The 21330-nt window shown below is 33.2% G+C and overlaps 1 protein-coding gene across 1 annotated transcript in view; it reads left to right on the top strand.

The window, feature by feature from the left end:
* Positions 1–21330, top strand: part of TRPM7 (transient receptor potential cation channel subfamily M member 7) — an 82638-nt gene that overhangs the window by 52604 nt on the left and 8704 nt on the right. The window contains exons 18-28 of the mRNA XM_090268347.1: positions 1744–1870; positions 2908–3092; positions 3799–3931; positions 4465–5180; positions 6234–6295; positions 7289–7348; positions 13418–13514; positions 15538–15608; positions 17054–17088; positions 18538–18617; positions 21058–21108. Coding sequence (XP_090124473.1) covers positions 1744–1870; positions 2908–3092; positions 3799–3931; positions 4465–5180; positions 6234–6295; positions 7289–7348; positions 13418–13514; positions 15538–15608; positions 17054–17088; positions 18538–18617; positions 21058–21108 — 1617 coding nt within the window. The remainder of the gene's footprint in view (positions 1–1743; positions 1871–2907; positions 3093–3798; positions 3932–4464; positions 5181–6233; positions 6296–7288; positions 7349–13417; positions 13515–15537; positions 15609–17053; positions 17089–18537; positions 18618–21057; positions 21109–21330) is intronic.

The raw sequence follows: 21330 nt of genomic DNA, 5'->3' as shown, positions 1-21330 counted from the left end.
GTCATCAGTTGTTATCAGATGTTGTTAAATACAATGAGGTTTTACAAGCCTGGTCAGATTCTGTGTTTAATGGCTTCCTGCTCAGTGTCCTTTTCAGATTTTAATTGCTCTTTTTTTTCTGATGTAGCTCTACATTAGTTGTTCAAAAGAGCAGGATGTAGTTTTTTAGTCTCCTGCATTCTTTTTCTAGGGTACATGCTTCATCAGACTAACCTGAGTAGAATGGAAATAGATTTATGAAGTTTTTCAGTTATGTATGCAACAGTATGGGTGGACCCGGAGAACATTATGCTAAGTGAAATAAACCGGTCAGAGAAGGACAAATACCATATGATTTCACTCATATGTGGAATCTAATGAACAAGCTGAACTAACAAGCAAAACAGAGACAGACTCGTAGAGACCAGATGACAGCTGTGAAGGGGGTTAGGTTAGGGGGTGAATGATTGAGGAAAAAGGACTCGGAACATGGACAACAGTGTGGTGATTGCTGGGGGAGGGTGGTATAAGGGGACTAAATGGTAATGGAAAAAATACAGGAAAGATTAAAAAATAAAATCAGTACAAAAGTGGTATAAAGTTTGTCACTAATTCAAGATTATTTATTCTTGTTTTTTAAAAATATTTTTTTTTATTTATTTTTAGAGAGAGGGGAAAGGAGAGAGAGAAACACTGATCGGTTGCCTCTCCTGTGCCCTCAAGTGGGGACCTGCCTCGCAACCCAGGCATGTGCCCTGGCCAGGAATCAAACCAGCAATCTTTTGGTCTGAAGGCCAACGCTCAATCCACTGAGTCACAGCAGCCAGGGCTATCTCATGATTATTTAATTTTAATCCTTGCCTGCTTAAATTGATTTTAGCCCTGGCTGGGTGGCTCAGTTGGTTGGAACGTTTTCCCATACGCCAAAAGGTTGCAGGTTTGATTCCTGATCAGAGCACATACCTAGGTTGCGGGTTCAATCCTTGGTCCAGGTGCCTACTGGAAGCAGCAGATGACTGTTAATCTCTCACATTGATGTCCCCCCCACCCCTGCCCTCCCATTCTCCCTTCCTTCCCTTTCTCTAACATCAGTAAACATCCTTGGGTGAGAATTTTTTAAAAATGATATTACTTTATTCCTCATAACTTCGTGCTGGGTATTAAAGCTCTTGCTCTTCCATTCTTGTATTCAGCTATATTCTGACTTCAAAAACATTTTCAGTGGGGAAAATGAAAACAAGGAATTCAAATCTAATCACTGTATTTTTAAGAGGCACTTGAACCACTCCTTAAACCCTCTTTTGTGACATAGTAAGATAAACTCAGTAATCTTTATGGTTGTTAATTGACTGAGTTTACCATATTCTTTTGTTCAGTTATTTTTTTCTTACAGAAATGTTATAGTGTGGCTGAATCTGGGAATTTTATTCTCCTCAGTGCTCCTCAGACTAAACCCTACCTCGAAGGTTAGACATAACTCAAAATATATTTCCTTGTCTGGATTAGAGTGGTAGAACAGATACCCACACCCCTCACAAAATGATTCTGTGTTGGAATACTTCTGAGTTGGTGTTCCTGTGGTTGCCTGCCTAGAACTTTTGCCACAATCTGTAAAACAGTTTTACACATAACCAAAACTTCCTTTATATGACAAACATAAATACTCAGTAGGAGCAGTTCCCGATGAATTACTCTTTATACAACAAACATAAATACTCATTAGGAGCAGTTACTGGTGAATTACTTTTTTTTTTTTTCCTTAAGTGTGTGCAAACGATTCTACTATCGAAGGAATCTGTGGTCCTGGGACGTGGTTGACTCCATTTCTTCAAGCAGTCTACCTCTTTGTACAGTATATCATTATGGTCAATCTTCTTATTGCATTTTTCAAGTAAGAATTTTATTCAGTTGCTTATTGTAATGAGATCATTTAGTATACATTTCTACTGAATTTGAAGGAAATAAAGTAAATGTTAATTCTAAAAATTTTATCAGGACTTAAACTACTAAAATTATCTTTGAAATTTGCAAATAAGGCATGCTTTTTCAAATTAAATGAGTTCTAAATTTGAGACTATATCTTTCAACATGCAGTTCTTTTATAAATTTATTTAAATCTTTATTTGGGATTTTTACTAAGTTGCAAGTAATTTGCATTCACTATACAAACAGAAAGGCACATAAAAAATTCATCAATAATCCCATCCTTTTTTGATGTACATCTTTCTATAATTTTTTACGACTACATATGAGCCATTTTTCTTTTCAAAAGTAATATTTTATATACCTTTTAAAATATTATCTCACCTTAATAAATATCCCTGTTGTTTATTTTTAATGGCTACCTGGTATTCCATGGTATAGACCATAATTTTTCAAGCCAATGTACTATATTGCTCAGTTCGATTGTTTATAGTTTTTGTTCCTATGACCACATTGTAATTAATTCTTTATCAGTTCTTAAGTATTTCTTTAGAATGTTTTTCTAAAAGTAGAACTGTTCAATATATGTTTTTTTAGGACTTTTTGCATTTAAGTCAAAATAGGCCCATGTCTCCAAATCTTTGTCAACACTATGTAATACTTTTTAATGCATGTTTATTTGATAGCACATAAAAGGATCTTATTTTTATTTGCATTTCATTGCTACTAAGATTGAATATTTTCTTATGTTCTGTCATTTATATATAATTTTAAATCTTAAAAATCATGTTTTCTGCCCATTTTTTTTAGGAGTTTGCAACTAAAACCCTTAACATATACTTGTTGCATTTTTTTCCCCAGTTTCTCATCTGTCTTTTAGTCTTATTTATGGTAGGATAACCTTTTGAATTCTTGTTTAGAACAGAATTACAATGAAATATTTGGCATTTAAAACTTTAAAATGTGATTAGGTGTTTGTTTTACTTTTATTCTTTGTTTCTTAAGCAATGTGTATTTACAAGTGAAGGCAATTTCCAATATTGTATGGAAGTACCAGCGTTACCATTTTATTATGGCTTATCATGAGAAACCAGTTCTGCCTCCACCACTTATCATTCTCAGCCATATAGCTTCTCTGTTTTGCTATATATGTAAAAGGAGAAAAAAAGATAAGACCTCAGATGGACCAAGTAAGTAAAAGACATTAAAGCCAATATTTTGGGGGGTTATTGTTTTTTTAGGCCAGTGTTTTTATTTTATCACTGATCAGTATTACACTAAAGGCTAAGTACTAATTTTATTCAGAAGATTTAATTGGTTAATGTTATTGGTAAAGGCTTTTGTTGAATTTGCCTAAAAATAAGAGAATTTTAAGCATAATAGGCTGTCTACAAAAGGGAATTTAGTATTAAACTTTTTGAGTATGGCATCTCAATTTGTTTTTGTTAGAATGGTAATACACCATATCACTTTTTGTTCTATAAGCCGTTTTTGCTGCTTTGGGAACAATAATACTTTTAGTACACTACATAAGATTAATAACCATATCAAACTGCTTAAAATTTTACAATCCCTTTCTGTGTTACCTATTCAGTTTTTAAACCCCACTACCTGGATGTTGAGGGAGAGGGCTGAGAAAGATAGTTGGGAAAGTGTTTTATGGGAAAAGAAAATTAGGACAGAAGTACTTGAAACTATTCTGCTGACATCATACTGTGAGTAAAGAAAAAAATAGAAGTACTTTATTAGTGCTTTAGAAATACTGCAGTAAAAAGAGAAAAATATTGCAGCTGATGCTTATAATAGTCTTAAGAACCCTGAGTAATTCATGACTTGTGAAATAAAGTTGGATATCTTAATAGCCTTCATTGATTTTTCTTTCTTTTCACTCCTTAGAACTTTTTTTAACAGAAGAAGATCAAAAGAAACTTCATGATTTTGAAGAACAGTGTGTTGAGATGTATTTTAATGAAAAAGATGACAAATTCAATTCTGGGAGTGAAGAGAGAATTCGTGTCACTTTTGAAAGGTTCAGAAGCTCTTTAATTGTAATTGCTTGTATGTCAGAGTGGATCATTATAGTTATGTCTCTTACGTTGTTCAATTTATGTTTGTCAAGTAAGTTTAGTAATAGTTTACTATATACTAGGAGACAGTTCAGTTATTCTTATATTTCATGTAAGTCATTAAGTCAGTCCTGTGTTATTTTTGATCCTTGTTAAATTAACAAAGGGCAGAGAAGATTTAATGCTTTTTACTAGTCAAGAAAAGTAAAACTACCATTATTTTTTATTTGTTTCTATCGGCTTTCCTACATTCTGGAAGCATATGGTATTTGTATAGATATAATAATGATAATGGAAATTTTGCATTTTATTATGATAGGATTAGCACAAGAGCCTTCTGAAATATAGGGTGTGCCTTTTATAAATAAGTAACCGTACCTTAGTTTATATCTTACTGTTTGAGTGTATGTAAATTTTTTTCTTTTTAGCATTATAATTTATTGAAATTACAAATATAATTTTTAACATTTGTAAAAAGCCTGTTTTTCCCCTACAGAGTTGAGCAGATGTGCATTCAGATGAAAGAAGTTGGAGATCGTGTCAACTACATAAAAAGATCATTACAGTCATTAGATTCTCAAATTGGCCATTTGCAAGATCTTTCAGCGCTAACTGTGGATACATTAAAAACACTCACTGCCCAGAAAGCTTCAGAAGCTAGTAAAGTTCACAATGAAATCACACGAGAATTGAGCATTTCCAAACATTTGGCTCAAAACCTTATTGATGATGGTCCTATAAGACCTTCTGTATGGAAAAAGCACAGTGTTGTAAATACACTTAGCTCCTCTCTTCCTCAAAGTGGTCTTGAAAGTAACAACCCTTTTCTTTGTAATATTTTTATGAAAGATGACAAAGATCCCCAATGTAACATATTTGGTCAGGATTTACCTGTAATACCCCAGAGAAAAGAATTCAGTTTTCCAGAGGCTGGTTCCTCTTGTGGTGCCTTATTCCCAAGTGCTATTTCTCCTCCAGAACCGCAACAGAGACTACAAGGGGTAGAAACCTTAAAAATGTTTAGTAAAAGTCAAAAATTGGGCAGTTCACCTTATAACATACCACATCTGTCACCCCCACCATCCAAACTTTTTGTTAGTACGCCATCCCAGCCAAGTTGCAAAAGTGACTTAGAAACTGCAACCAAAGATCAAGAAACTGTTTGCTCTAAAGCTGCAGAAGGTGATAATATAGAATTTGGAGCATTTGTGGGTAAGTTTGGCAAAGTGATATTTGTATATGAATATTATTTACTTTTTAATTATAGTTATTACCTTAGAAATAAAAATTAGAAATAGCTAATTAATAAAACTCTGTACTTGTGTGAAGAGTGGAAGGTAGATCTAATATTTTTTTAAAGGAATCAGAAATGGGAGAAATAGGTTGAATTTATACCTGTGGCCCAGTGTCCTATGATAACAATTTTTTGGAAAGCTTATTTGAACTCTGTCTTTTGAATTTGGGCATGCTTTATATAGTTAGTTAAGTCAGTAATGATTGGGAGAATATAGTGTTCTAACAGTCTTACTTTTAGATTATTGAAGTATTTAGCAAAAGAGTTCTTAGAAAACAACTTGAGTTGTTTGTGGCCATAACTGCAATGCTTCAAGATACGAATGAGGCCCTTTGTCTCTTTAGGTTTGAGTTTTTTCCAGTAGGTGGGTTCATAACCTTGTCTTTAACACTTACTTGAGCTAGAAATTTACCAAGTCATGAAAAATATATAGAAATTGTTCAGAGAATATGTTATATCCATGTAAAATCTGCAAATTAGGACCAGCTCTTTATATAACCTAAGTACTGAGCATGCTGATCACTACTGATAGGTTATTGTGGGTGTATAGACACAACTTTTCCGACATAAAATTACCCCAATTTATTTTTTAAAAACACATTTTAGTCTCTTTGTTAATACTGTATTGCCACTGGGATGGAGATAGGTATCTATATGGTATGTATATGTTTATATTTTATTTTAATAGTAAAAATGATCAAAAATAGTAAAAGTGTTCCCCTTTTTCCTTTTATATTTCAAGCAGTGTGCTTCCTATCACATGTTGAATTTTTTGTAGGAGGCCTTTACTGTGAACTGAATTACTCATCTCCACTTTCTTGACATATTGTCAGTATTTATCGAAAGAAGTATAGGAAGCTGCAAAGCCATCAAAACTGCTTAAGGACAACACGGATCATTTGTTAATATAGACTTTAGTCAGTAAGAAAAAACCAAAAAGTTTTTGGCATCATCTTTTTTTTCTCTTTAAGGACACAGAGATAGCATGGATTTACAGAGGCTTAAAGAAACATCAAACAAGAAAGAAATATTTGTAAGTAAATCCTTTTAACAGCACAATTCAATTTTATTTTCTATGTTGGAGTTTAGTTCAAAATATAATTAAGCACTTTTTTCAATAAAAATATAGTTTTAACACAGACACATGATGATGCCAAATACCTGAAGCTGAACACAATTTGAAAAAGAATACAACTATGCAAAAACGTACAAATGCTTGCATTTTAAAACTAAAGTTAAAAAAAATCACCTATTTAGTATTTTTAAAAAATGATTCTTCCTGTAATGTTTTCCATTGGCTAAATATTTATTGAGTTCGACTCTTTCCCAGGCCTGAAAGTTTATTAGAACGTAATCCTGGCTCTCAAGAAACCTGTAGTCTAGCAATAAGAAGTTGAATATGCCAGTAACTACAATTTAATATGCAAATCCATATTCAATAAATATTTCTTAACTGAGTTTTAAAATGTATAGAACTGGTGAAAAATGTGTTTCCTGGTAGAAAATTTGTTTCTTTTTAAAATTAACTATTGCTTTCATAAATTACCCATAAATGTTTTGCATCTCAGATGTTAAAACGTAGCTATGGTAAAATAATTAAGAAGACTAGCTTCTCCTTTTCTTAAAGAACTTAAGTTGTGAAAATGACCAAGTGACAAATACAACGAAAACAAGATTTTTCCTAAAGCTCCAGCCAAAGAAATGATAATATGATGTAAGAGTTTCTATGAGTGATTATTTCTCAGTGAACTGTGTAATTGCTGCCAGGACATATTACTTATTATCTTTATGTAAAAGATAAACTCAAGTGCATTTTGATGATACAAATACTAACATTTGTATTTTTAATAACATTCCGATTAAAGTATTATACTAAAATGAATAATGTAGTTTAATGTCTATTAACTAGATTGTGTTAACTTGGGATTTAATTGGTGATTATGCAAATTGAGATGTAATAATTATATGGGGTTCTTTTTTTTTTTTTTGTATTTTCCTTTAAGTTTGTGTTTCTTATCTTAAATAGGACCAAGACAGTGGTGTAAGAAATACATTTGTGGAGTATTCTGAGATGCCTGAATATCAGGTAAATTCTCTTTGGTATATGTGGGGGTCAAAGTCAGTTTAAAATATACATATACCTTTAGATGGAAGAAGAAGGTATAAGTTCAGTGGACTTATTATAAGACTGTAATTTGCATGGTGTTTTCTAACCATTTTAATCCTGTGGCATACTTCTATTCTGAAGATTTGAATTTTTCATTATATATAATACCTTAAAGAGAAGGAGAGAAATAAATAAATGAGTTGAGTGCATTTAGGTAGCCTTGGCTGACATGTGATGATGAAAAGAAAAAGAAGGGAAGAGGAAAGAAATGATAAAAAGTATTAAGAAGTAGAAATAAGAACTGATAAATCTCTGCCAAAGTTAGTTTTAATAATTCTTAAAATGTAGACACAAAATATCTGCATTCCATGTAGGATTTTTCTAAAACAGGTTTTAACTGAAGTGAATTTTAAAAGTAAATGAAGTATTTTATGGACCTTTGTAAGTTTTAGTAGAGCCATTCATAATTGGAGTTATTTAAGCTTAGTAAAATTTCTTAACTACATTTTTTCCTCTATGCAAATAATCCTTTTATTAAAAATCCATACTCAGTATATTGTTTTGCTCAATTATTCAGTTTATTTTGTGCTGTTGTAAGAGAGCCCAATGTCTCTTATTTTAGTTCTTCCTTATAGTATATTTAGCTGTTCACGTGGGACATAGATTATCATTTGGGTAGTATATTCACTTTTATTAGTGAAGATAATTTTTTAAATGTTTTAATTTTGTAGTTGGATACTTAACATTTTAGAATTTAAGAGGTATTTATTGATATCTTTTAGCATTAGTAATAAAATGTATTAATATAGACATTAGTCAGTGCCTGAGATGGCCTTTGATCCCAGACCTATGCATTTAAATGACTATATAACAAGATTATAAATCTTGTACTTATATATATTTACTTAGAGGAGGTAAAATATTTTCAGCTGAAGACGTTAGAGAAGACTTCAAAAAAAGGAGGTAGGATTTTGCAAAGCCATTGGAAAGATATGCAGGCAGCTCTGTAGAGAAAAAGGTGTCCCAGGTAGGACCAGAATGAACAATACTGAGGCAAAGACAGAGGATATATAGAACATGGTAAAAGCAAACGTTAGTTTTACTAGTGAATAAGTTCATCATATGAGGAAGTTATAGGAAATAGGGCTCTAAAATGGTTCAGTATGAGGGTAGTATAGAAGTATGAGTATATTTGCCCTGGCTAGTGTGGCTCAGTCGCTTGGAACATTGTCCCATAAACTGAAAAGTCACAGGTTCAATTCCCAGCCAGGGCACATACCTACATTGTGGGTTTGAGCTCTAATCTGAACATGTATGGAAGGCAACCGATTGATGTGTTCTCTCCCCCGCCCTTCTATCTCCCCTTGTACCCCCAATCCCCCTCTCACTTCCCCCTTCCTTTCTCCGTCCCTTCCCTTCTCTAGGCATGTCCTCAGGTGAGGATTAAAAATAGTACAATATATTTCTTGCTTGGTGGGATGGCTCTTCTTCATCCAGTCATTCAAGGAATACAGACCAACACTGGCTTTTCCATCTGATGGCTCTGCCACCCACCAAGGTCATGTAATAGAGCACAGAGGAGTACAGGAGAAGTTGATGAGCCAGGCCTAGAAGTAGCACAAATCATTTGCTCTGGAATTCAGAGGGCGAGAACTTAGTCACATGATCACACCTTAGTGTAAAGGAAACTTGGAAATGTAATTTAGGTGTTTGAATAAAGTAGGGGAGATTGAATTTTGTTGGAACATTTGCAATCTGTGCCGCAGGGTCAGATGCTTAAATAGCAAGTGGAATATTTGAAAATGTTCTTAGAATCAAAGGAAGAAGCCATTGAAGACTTAGTTATCCTTGTAGGACAACAGTGTATACGATGGATGGGAGCAACCATAGACACTTGGAGACTTATTAGGAAGTTTTAATCATAATTCAGGAGAGAGGTGATGAAATCTTGACATAGATTCGTCAAAAATGGAGAAAAAGAAGCTTCTAAGCCCAAATAATAGTGACTATTATAGAATAATGTGTAAAAATAGACAAATTGAAGAGAATATGAATTAGTGTGGAAGTACATTATGTTTAAAATATTAAATGTGAGAGAACAGCAAGTCAATAAGGAGCTTCTAGATGGTAGTAAAAAATACAAGACTACAGCTTTCGATAGAATCAAAGATCAGTGATATATGAGGTATGTCCAGAAGGTATCCAGCCATGTAATATGAAAAATAGACATTTATTGAAGAAAATATAAGAAACATTGGACATAGGACAATGACGCCCCAGTCCACTTCAAAGTAGGCACCTTGGGACCTTACACAGTTCTTCCAGTCACCATCAGCTGCTCTGTTATATTTTCCTGAATCTGATCAGTGGTCTAAAATCGCTTCCCTTTCAAAAGTGGTTTTAGTTTTGGGGAAAAGCCAGGAGTCACAGGGCGCCAAATCTGGGCTGTGGTGGGGCTGAGTCACCTGGGTGATTAGATGTTTCACCAAAAAACTCTGCACAAGATGTGATACATGAGCAGGTGCATTGTGATAAAGCTGCCCATCACCAGGTGCCCATAGCTGCAACTTCCTGAATCATCTGAATAGTTTCTGAGGAGGAATGTTCAAGCTTAACACAAAATTGGATGCAGATTCATTGTTCTACTCACTCATTTTGAATGCAAGGGACACACAGTACCCGTGCTCACCCAACGGCGTCTTAACACCCCCACTGACTAATACAGTGAAGTTATTATTTTTCACACACCTGAATTCCAGTCCACTTTCCTTGACTGCCAGGTTACATGGATGTTTTGCTAACCATTCTCGTTATATTAACAATGGCTGGATCTTTTCTGGACAGACCTCGTATATTGACATAGTATATCTTCAGGAGAGAGATGGTCAAGGCGAAGAATAAAACTGAGATTCAAATGTTTCCTCCTCTTAGGAAGTAAGAGGGCAAAAAGGTACAATGAAGTAACACTCAGAGATGGACAGTACAATGCTGCAGCAGCCATCACAGAATCAATGCAGGAGAATTTCAAGAAGGGAGAATGTAGAAGTAGTTGCTGGTACTTAAGAGAAATCTAGAAGAATAAGATTTTAGTCCACTGAATTACGTGGCCTACAAGAATGCAATTTCAGTATATTGGAGGGTGCTAAATAAAAATTGTGGAGATTATAAGGGAATAGAGGAATTTTTATCACTGTACTCAGCAGTAGCAAGCTGGTTCAAGAGCTTGAATTAGTAGCAGAATTATGAAAGGCTTTTGTTGTTTTCCTAATTTGCTTAGGAAATAGGTTTATGAATGTTTTAACAGAAAGGAACAAATCAAAGTTTTTAAAAATTTGTGTATCTTGATTCATCTTTGAGTTTCTTATAATGAAGGAGAACTGATTGGAATTTAAAAAACAACAAGACATATCAAGTGAAATCAAACATTCAAAGATGATAATATTAGGCTGGAAAGCGTAACTTCATTTGAGACGAGGACTGACAGGGTTGTCACGTATTTTGAGTTGGAAAGAAATGTTGCTAAATTTCTTCTATAACTTATCACTTAAGATCCATGTGTTTTATTGTGTATAAATGATACAAGATTTTTTTTTTAATTAAAAGGGATAAAATAATCTTGGGAGTTAATACCTTAAAAAATTTATAATAGTTTGAGCCAGCTGATGATATATGCCAGGGAGCAAGATTTCAAACGCTCCCGACTGATACTTTTAAGTAAAGCACTTGTTTTTCCAGTAAGGCTGATGGGTGGTGTACATGGGATAGAGAAGGGTTAGCATAACCATTGTGTGAAGCTGTTATGGCGTCAAGAGAAAACCAAGAATATGATTTGTCAGCTATATGAAACTAGCATGAATTTTTACTAGCCATACCAGCACTTGGATTTTAGCCTGGAAAACTCTGAGGGCTGGGAATAGATATGGGGATAGTGAGAAAGTCAGTCTTTGGAGTGATTCTGACTAGAGAATTGGCATGACACTACAATAAAAGGTTAGAGCTGCTAACTAGCTGGAACTCTTTAGTTGTCAAACCCAGTGCATCACTACCTCAAATTCCTATCATCTCCCTGCTCAGCAGACACACTTCTCCTGTATTTTCAACCTCTGTTAATAGCATCAACATTCTAGTTCACCAGGGCAGGATGCACTCCTACTTCTCCCTTACTACAAAAAGCTAGGTTTAACTGGTTTTGCTCCTAAAATATTGTTTTTAGTATCTGTGCTTCTTTCAATTACCCTGACTTAGCCTTTCCTTCTCTAATTTTTATTTTGCTGAACTTTTAAAATATCTTTAATAAGGAGTCACAGCATCATCATCCATAGGTGGCATTATTTTGCAGTTGTGAAACACTTGTTATACATAATTGTTGAGGATAAACAGACATTTCTTAAAGGGAAATGGTAAGCATCAGGGTTTCCCCACAGATTTCACCTTTTAACAGTGGGCCTATTAAATGAACTTAAGGAAGTACGCTGCAAAATTTTAAGTGAGCAGATAACTTCCTGGTAAAAACAAGAAGAAATCACAAGTTTCAGTGAGTGGGCAGAAAAGTGGTGGCTATGTTTTGAATTAAACAATTTTGACTAATTTACTTAGAGGAAAAGAACTCAAATTACGATACTAGAATATTGAGTTCCAGCTCATAGTGGTAAGAAACTTTTGAGTTCTTCAGCATTTGTGGGTTCAATATCCCTTTGAAAACTAAAAAAAACTGGACTCTCTTCACAGAAAAATGCACATACACAAAAATTTTTCTATTAAGGTATAGAGTTTTACAAATACCTTGAAACCCACTTATCAATTCCACATAGACTTGCTCTCATGGTTTTATGAAACTAAGGTGTCATTGCATCATAGGCTATATATCGAAGAAAATAAATAAAGGAAGCAAGAAATAGCCAGAACTGGTTCCAAGGAAACAATTAAAGTCAGAAAGGAAATTAGAGTTGTTTTATGAATACAGGAAAAAAATTAGCACTCTTCTGCTTAGCTATATAAATCAGCTATAATGTGAAGAATATGGAGCATCAAGGGTTAGAAAGCTTAATTTTCTTGAGCTGTAAGTAAAATTTATTTAAGGAAAGTATTGGTTTTTGTGATAGCAACATTTTTAAACTCATTGTTTCTGAGAGGTGTAGAGGTTTGGAAAAATTTTTAAGTTGCGTAATAGTGTGACCTGTTTATAGATGAAAATAAGAAACAATGTGAAGGTATCAGATCATCCCCATTATTAGTTTAATACAATTTATTAGTTCATCTGGGAAAATGAATAGGTGCAAAGAAGAAAGTGAGGGAGAACTAGCTGTTAGATACTAAGATACTACGTAGGTAAAGCAGTTGAAACATCGATTTTTAATGAAACATTTTTGTTATTCAAAAATAATCCTTCTACAAATAAGAATTTAATAAGAAGAGTTGGATTAGAAATTGATGAGAAAGGGAATGTATTGTCAGTAAAAACAAATTGGATGATTGGGAAGAAATTCATAAAAGTCTGTTTATCTTCTCATATCACTTCATAAGCTCAGACAAATTTCAAATTTAAATCATAAAAAAATTAAGAAAATAGAAATATTAAGTTAAAACCAGGGCAGTTTTCTAAACATATAAAAAGTAGAAAATATTAAGGGAAGGATGTAAAGAGATTAAGTACCTAAAAATGTAAAGCATATAGACCTCAAAGCAAATTAGAAAAAAGTTGAAATTTGACAAGTAATGATCAGATAGATCTTTGTTACACAAACGGCTCATAGATATCAGTAAGTATGTTACCAAAATGCCTCAAAAGAAATTGCCCCTCCATTCCTGTACCTTCCAAATCATGGTTACCACTGTAACAGTGTTAGTGTAAGAGAGGAACAGCGATAGTAAGTAGGGTATTTTGATGTAGTGTTTTGAGATTAACATTGAAGAAAATAATTGTAATCTGCAATATACCCTTTGGTGTCCAAGTAGAAAAAAGCATGTTAAGCTAAATAGATTTACTTAGGACAGTGATTTGAAATTCAGTTCAATTGTTTTAAAATTATGTGTTTGTGCAATATGCAGAATGATATTCCTTCTGAAGACACTTTGAAGCACCTGAGTTCTCATGCTGGATTTACTAAGTGCCGCAAAACTTCTATTTCTCTTCATTCAGAGCAAGGTGAGTGTTTTGACTATGTGAATTATGTTAGCAAACATACACATTTAAACTTTAAATCTATTTTATGTATGTCACACACCTAAGCAATGAATGTTTCAGGAGTCAAAAAATGAAGGTTAAGGTACATCATTGGTGCTGTAACCTTGAATAAAACACATAATCCTAACGTTCTAATATTTTTTATATATTGTTTAGTCCCTAAAGATGAAACATAAAGACTTTCTTTTTACAAATCTACTGATTTTAACTTTTACAAATGAATATAATGTGTTTTAATCTGTACAGTTAAGTCAACCTGTTTTTCTAATTTAACTTTTAAAAATAGCTAGTACCTTTATTTGATTCAAATTAAAATACACACACAAGCACCTTGAAAATTAGTTTCCCTCTCACCTCAACACCACATGTAACCAGTGCTATTTTTGTTTATCCTCTAGAATTTTGATTATTCAATCATACATGACAGTATAGTTTTTTCTACCTCTCATCTTTTCTACCTTTGATTTTTCACTTAAAAAGTAAATGACCTGGGTTTGTTTACATATCATGCGTTTTTATGAGTCAAAGTTATATGTGCACATAAAGTTATCATTTTTCAGCTTTTCAATTATATAATAAAACCTTTATTAGGTTCCTTAAGATAAATAGCACTACCTTGTCCCTGTCACCATCATTTCTGCTTTTATTCTCTTTTGGTATACAGCAGTATCACCTTGGGTTTATTCCAGAAGTGTCAATACATGTTAGTTTAACAATCAAAAAATATAATTAATGCATGATAATAAATTAAAGGAGGAAAATCATGTGATTAACTCAATAGCTTCAGAAAAAGTATTTAATGAAAATCAATATCCAATCATGATTAATATTCTTTAAGTAAAAATAGAATGAAATTTTTCCTTATACTGAACAAAGAGTTATCTATATAAAGTTATCACATTTCTATTTCATAATGAAATATTGAAAGCCCTCAATGGGGAACAAGATAGGAACTCTGGCTGTTACTATTTTGATTTAACATTGTATCCAGTGCAGTTAGAGGAATGTGAGATTCTCTGCTATTTGTCTAAATTTCTTCAAGATGCTCAAATATATAATGTATTCTGTCAATTTCATCACCTTGAAAAAATTTTGTCCAGAGTCTTCTAATATATTTTTAAATGGTCTTTTTGCCCTCTACACTTGAAATACAACTTTTGTTCTAAGATTTCCTTTCACCATTTATTTAGAAGTTTTCGTTTATTATATCATAAAGTGGTAAATCCTAAGTTAATTTATAACTTAGCATCCTGACTTTTTAAAACATAGGCTTATTTATAAAGTTTGTTTAGGATAAACTAGGCATGAAAAAGGTAGCATCTAAAATCAGGGGACGAGATGAAGTGTTCTTTTTTTGCCAGCACTATGCAATGCTGCATGTGTTAAGATTACTAATTGTGACATTGTTTGTTATAGCAAGAGATTGAAATTAGACCAGATGTTCATTTCTAGGTGTTTGGTTAAATAAATTATTGTATATCCATAGTATGAAGTTCAATGTGGCATCAAAATAGAGTAGAGAAGACCTCTGTATACTGATATACAAAGATCTTCAAGCTTAAGGTTTAAAAACCAACGACAAAAATATCCAAAGTATATATATTATTTGTGTAAAACAAAGAAGGGGGGGTGATATATATATATATATATATATATATATATATATATATATATATATATAAATGCAAACAACAAAACATTCCTGGAAGGATACACAAGAAACTTGGAAACAGGGAAAGAGGAAGAACAAGACATTTTTCCTTCATACTCTTGTTTTTTATTGTCTTTTCACAAAAATAAATTGAATAATTTTGATGCCCTGCCAAGAAACCCATGGGCCTCTTGTAAGTCTTATGTTCAGAAGTTTTAGGAAGAGGATAAGTTATCTTATTAAAGTTATACTACGCCTAGAAACATTTTGTGTTTGGTTAGTTGGTATTAAATAAATTGAATTGTGTAACTTTTTTCCCCAATTTTCTTTAAGTGGAAAGAAGCTGTAGAAGGCCGTCTACAGAAGAAACTCATGAAGTAGATTCCAAAGCAGCTTTACTTCCGGTCTGTACATTTCAATTAAACAATGCGTATTTTAAAATACATATTTATTAAAGAAGAGATAAAAGATTGTGGTATTTTGAGGTTATATCAGGGTTTCAGAAGAATTTTACTGACATCTGCATGGTAGTTTTAGAAAAGAGGTTCTTCCTGTAGTGAATAGCCATGAATTTTTAAAGAAAAATTTATGCAAAAGAAAGGCAGGAATCTCTGTTTGAATTGAAACTTATTATATGAAGTCATTCCTAGCCAGTTGAGGTAATATTTGATTTTACAAACCCTCTTTACAAGCAGACTATGGTAGAAAGCAGAAAAATTGTTCCTTTATACTTACATGTAGAAATCAGTGCTTTTAATTATGTCAGGAACATTATTAACTTACATCCTGCTGTAAGAAGATAGATTGTGTTATTAAGATTCATGTTATTGAAAAAATTATTTCAATGGGGAAAGGGGGTTAGTGAACACAGAGTTTCACAGTCAGAATTATCCTTTTCTGGAAGAACCCATTGTGAACTAAAGCTGCATAGTTTTGCCACAAATACATTTCCATTGAAAATGTCCTCACAACACCAGATTACAAAGCCTCATGTGAGTCCGTTTATACCGATAGTATTAGAACTCTCATAACAAGATAGTAAAATTATTGATTACAGATTATAAAATATGGCTAAAGTAGTTAAAGCCATAAAAGAAAGTATTATAAATATGAGAAAAAGAAAAATACTACTCAAAAGATTGGCAAGTTTGAAAAATATCTAGAAATAAATAACTCATTGTGAGTGAAAATAATAGCTTAGGCACAACGTAACAGAGAAGTTCTAAATTGGACCAGAATGTAACACAAAATTAAATTGGCCTTGAAAGAATAGACAGAATTTGCAGAGATTATAAATGGCTTAGAATTTTGCAAAATGCTGAAATATATGAAGATCCAACTTCAGGAGCCTAAGTCCCAAACTAGAGAAGTAAAAATAAATCCACAGCTAGAAATACCATTGTAAAACTCCAGGAAACAAAACCATATGCACATATACACACAGAAAAAGGCTTTGATGAAATATGTCTAAATGTAATTGATTTTTTTGTTCACAGTTTGCACAATTTTAACTTTTCTCTTTATACTTTGATTTTTTCTTTTGGTAAAGGGCACATTTTATTTTTGAAGTTATAGAAACAAATGCATGTTTAAAGAAAATAAAACATCTATCAAAACAGTCTCTATATTGTAGGATATAACATTCATGAAATTTTTAATCCACCTTGTGGAATGGCCTTATGGTAGTTATATCCATTTATTATTTTATTAGTTGTATAAAATAAGGACTTCATATTATTGTTCAGCCCTTCATTTATAAAACAGACTATAGGAAACAAAATAGTGCTAAATAGTTATGCCTCATGTAGAGATTTTTTAACTTTTTGCTTGTGTTTGTTTTTGACTAAAGGATTGGTTACAAGATAGACCACCAGACAGAGAAATGTAAGTAAGCCTTTTCTTATCACTAGCCTGCAAAGTATCATAGTCTTTTCTTCTGCTCTATGCATCATGCCTATAACACTCCTTCATCAATAGGTAATGATTATTTTAGCATCTCCTGTCTTTACGTAGAAGAGATTAGGAGAACTCATTTATTATGAGTTAATGTAGTCATTTAAATGTATAATTTTTTATAGTTAAAATTATAGTCATACTATAATTACAACTCTACTAAAATCATTTGTACAATGATACAATTATGATTTTATTATTTAGAGTTTTTTATTATCAACTTAATCTAGAATAAATTTGTTCAGAGACCTAGTTTGACACTTTAGTTTTGCCTTTGTGTAACTTCTCTGTCCACCGTTCTAATCAACAAACCTTGCACCTGCTTTTGGAAAGCATTTTGATAATTAGAGCAGTAATACAGAGTGTGCATTAGAAAGCCACCATACCGGGAAATCCACTAGAAAGCTCATGTGGTAATTCAGAACCAGTAGTCAAAACAAAAGGCAACTTGACAGGCAGTCATCCCCCAAAAGTAAAAATTTTTAGTGTAGATTAAACATAAAGAAGCAGCAATGATAATTCTCTGTTTCCGGCCTTGGAATCAGTATTTCAGGGTTCCAAAGGACATTTTAAAAAGTCTTTTGACATCCATTTGTTCCTGGAAGTATGGTAAAGTTACACTCTGAAACGGACAGCTTCAGAAGGGAAGCCAATTTGAAGGAAATTATTACATATTCCACAGTGCTTCTCCATCCCTTCTGTGCATCAGAAATAGATGGAATATGCATAGAAGAAAATAAACCAGATGCCACATGGATATGCAGTTGTTCAGTTTCTTTGGGTACCCTGGCCCTGAATGGCATTTGATTTTCTGTCTTTTATAACCAAAATCATAGAATGTAAATACAGAATAGGTATTTAAAACTGATTTTAATTTAGCAACAGGAGAACATTGTCTTAACGGATATTGACCTTTAGAAGTAACCTAGAAAGGTGGAGCTGGTCAGCATTCTTTGCATACTGGGAAGAGTGTTTTATTAGCAGTGAAGAATGTGCTAGGGTCAAAATACTTGCTATAAAAAATGTTTTATGTTATTAAAGTGAAAATCAACAGGTAATATCAGGATCAGATAGAATTTAACAACTGGAAAGAGATCTCAAAGGTCCTCTCTGCAGAGGTCCCTTTGGTTCTAGTTTTCAGCAAGGCACATCACTGTGCAGTGGGAGAGTTAAGCCTCTTAACCCATTTTTGTTTGTTTTCATTTCACTCTCCTTTACACCCGTTTCTCTAATTTGCACTGGAATCATGGAATTAAATAGAACCTCAACACTTGGTACCAGTATACATTGATATGATAATACATTCAATATTGGAAAAGAATTTTGTTCATTATTAGCAATTGAGTTTTGCAGAATGACATCTACTTGCTTTTCTCTCAGTTCTTCGTCCATCAAATCTACTGAAGTATTTTTAGAATCCTACAAAGCCATTTCGAGTGGATTTCGAGGCATTGTTACCAGTATTAGAATGAGTCTCCACAAATAGAGACATCATGGAACATTTTACTCTAGTAGTATTCAACTATCAGATTGGCACCAGACAACTAGTAATATTTACATTGGCCTAAATTGGAGATACAAGTTGTTGATATAATATATCCATATGCATATACTTATTCATGTATTAATTTAGCATTGGATTAAGGGACATGGCAGATATTTAAACAAAAGTGAATCTGAACCTCAGAATTCCTTATTAACGTTATATTAAATCATAATAACTTCATAAAAAATTATGGGTAGATAAAACTAAAGTTATGACATAACTTACAATATAGTTTTGGTATTTCTTTAGACCATCTGAAGAAGGAACAATAAATGGTAAGTCCATGTGGCAGATTTAATGTGAAAAAAATGAGGATTATATATGATTTATTATAGCAAATACTGCATTATCCTAGGTAAGAAATTATAGCCTTCATGTTTTAAAAAGCCAATGTAGTACAGAGTTCTTTCTTCAACTAGTTCCTCTTTAATATACGTTAGATGTTTACAAAACATGAAGTCACCACGCGAATGATGATCTCTTTACTACCACTCTTCCCTCTTCATTCTTGCAACCCAGCCTCCTCCTTCCCTTATAGTCCCAGTTTTAGTGAATGATGCTGTTTCCATTAGCTGGGTAAAACCTGAGTGGGAGCTATTCTTGACCCTCTTGACCTTGCACTCACAAAGTCCTATTGTAGTTGCCTCCTAAATATTTCTCTAATTCACTCACCATTATACATCCTGCTGCTGCTTTCAGTTTTTAAACCTTTTATTGAAGTGTATAATATGTATACAGAAATGTGCAGATAAGCCTTCATCTCGGTGAATTCTCACTAAGTGAGCATACCCATGTAATTGGCCCCAGGATCCCAAAACAGAATATTGCCAATATGCCAGCTCCTTGTATGTCCTCCTCCTGTTAGAATCCCTGCCCCAGTATAAGACAGTAGATTGGTTCATCTGTGTGTGTGTGTGTGTGTGTGTGTGTGTGTGTGTATTATAAATGGAATCACACATTATGTGCTCTTTTGTGTCTGGCTTCCTCTTTACCTGTTCTATGAGATTCATCAGTATTGCTGTGTGTAGTGGTATGTTATGCATTCTCACTACTATACAGGATTTCCTTGTGTGAAAATTCTGAATTTACTTATCCATACTACTATTTGATGGGCATTTCAGTAGCTTCCAGTGTGTGGCTATTAGGAATAGTGCTGGTAGGAGCATTCTTGTTTATGTTGTTTGGGAATATATCTCTGAGTGGAATTACTAGGTAGTAGGGTATGCATATGTTCACATTTAGTAGTTACTGGCAAATAGGTTTCCAAAGTGGTTGTGCCAGTTTATCCTTTCTTGTAGTCTATCTTCTGCTCTGCCACCAAAATGATTCTTTCAAAAGATCTGATCTTGTCACTTCTCTCCTTTACATTTTCCTTGCTGTCATTGCATACAACCCAATGTCCTTTCTTAGCATGTCATATTTGGCTCATAACACTTCGGTATTCCTTGCTTCTGTAGCTTTACGTCCTACAGGTATCCCTATCCTCGTGATCATTAATTTGCAATCTTGGTTGCATATCCAAATTCTTGTAGGGAATCATTTGTATGATGATACAGGCCTACAGAATTAGAATAACTTGGAGTGAGATCTGGTAGTTGTATGTTCACAAAGCCCCACAGGTGATTTCTTGTATCAGCCTTCAACAGCTCTTCCTCTAGGAGGGATTCGGTACCCCCTCCTCTATAGTCCTATAGAGTGTGTGTATGTGTACTTATATATATATATATGTGTGTGTGTGTGTATATATATATATACACATATATATGTATGTATATATATTTTTTATGCTATCACACTGGATTAAAACTGTTGAGTAATTTCCTTCTGCATGACAATAGGTTCTTTTTCATTTTTATTCTAGAAGCTTATCCTATAGCATATTCCATTTATTTTCTATCATTCGTACTACAGATAAAAAGTAAAGTCTTCAATTATATTTAGAGATGGAAGAGAGGCTTTTTGGTATGTTTTACATTCCAGAAGTTTTTCTTTTCATGGTCAACCCACTAAAATAGTGACATGGCTGGCTACAGGCTTCAGCCCCCAAAGGTCCGAAACTAAAAGATATTTCTCTTTTTGAGTAGGGGGTATAGAAAAAATGCAGTTTATGACAGGAGAGTGTGAAACATGTGCTTTTTCCCTTCCAAGTGTCTGAGTGCACAATTACCACTAATCTGGCATAATGAAATGGGGTAATATGGCACGTGATGGACATGTTTTATTTTTCTGGGTTTTTTATTTTTTAAGAGAGAGCTTACATGAGGGAAACCTAGGATGATTATATGAGAATGAGCAAAAATCTATGCTGCATTAGTACTTTTAAAAGAGTCTCATTTGTTTATTTGCTATTTTAGGTCTTGCTTCTCCATTTAAGCCAGTTATGGATACAAATTACTACTACTCAGGTCAGTAATATTAAAAACAAAATTTAATAATATTTTTAGCTTTTAGGGATTTCATTATTTCTCTCTCATTTTTATGCAGCTGTGGAAAGAAATAACTTGATGAGATTATCCCAGAGCATTCCATTTACCCCTGTGCCTCCAAGAGGTAAATCCAAAAAATAAAGAAATAAGAGAAAATAAACCCATTATTATTACGTGATTTTAAGCTATAATATACAGCAT

The sequence above is a fragment of the Furipterus horrens genome, unplaced genomic scaffold, assembly GCF_987537825.1.
Source record: "Furipterus horrens unplaced genomic scaffold, mFurHor1.1.pri manual_scaffold_3, whole genome shotgun sequence".
NCBI classification, from domain to species: domain Eukaryota; kingdom Metazoa; phylum Chordata; class Mammalia; order Chiroptera; family Furipteridae; genus Furipterus; species Furipterus horrens.
The sequence above is the reverse complement of the archived record's forward strand: the minus strand, read 5'-3'. Positions and strand labels throughout refer to the sequence as shown.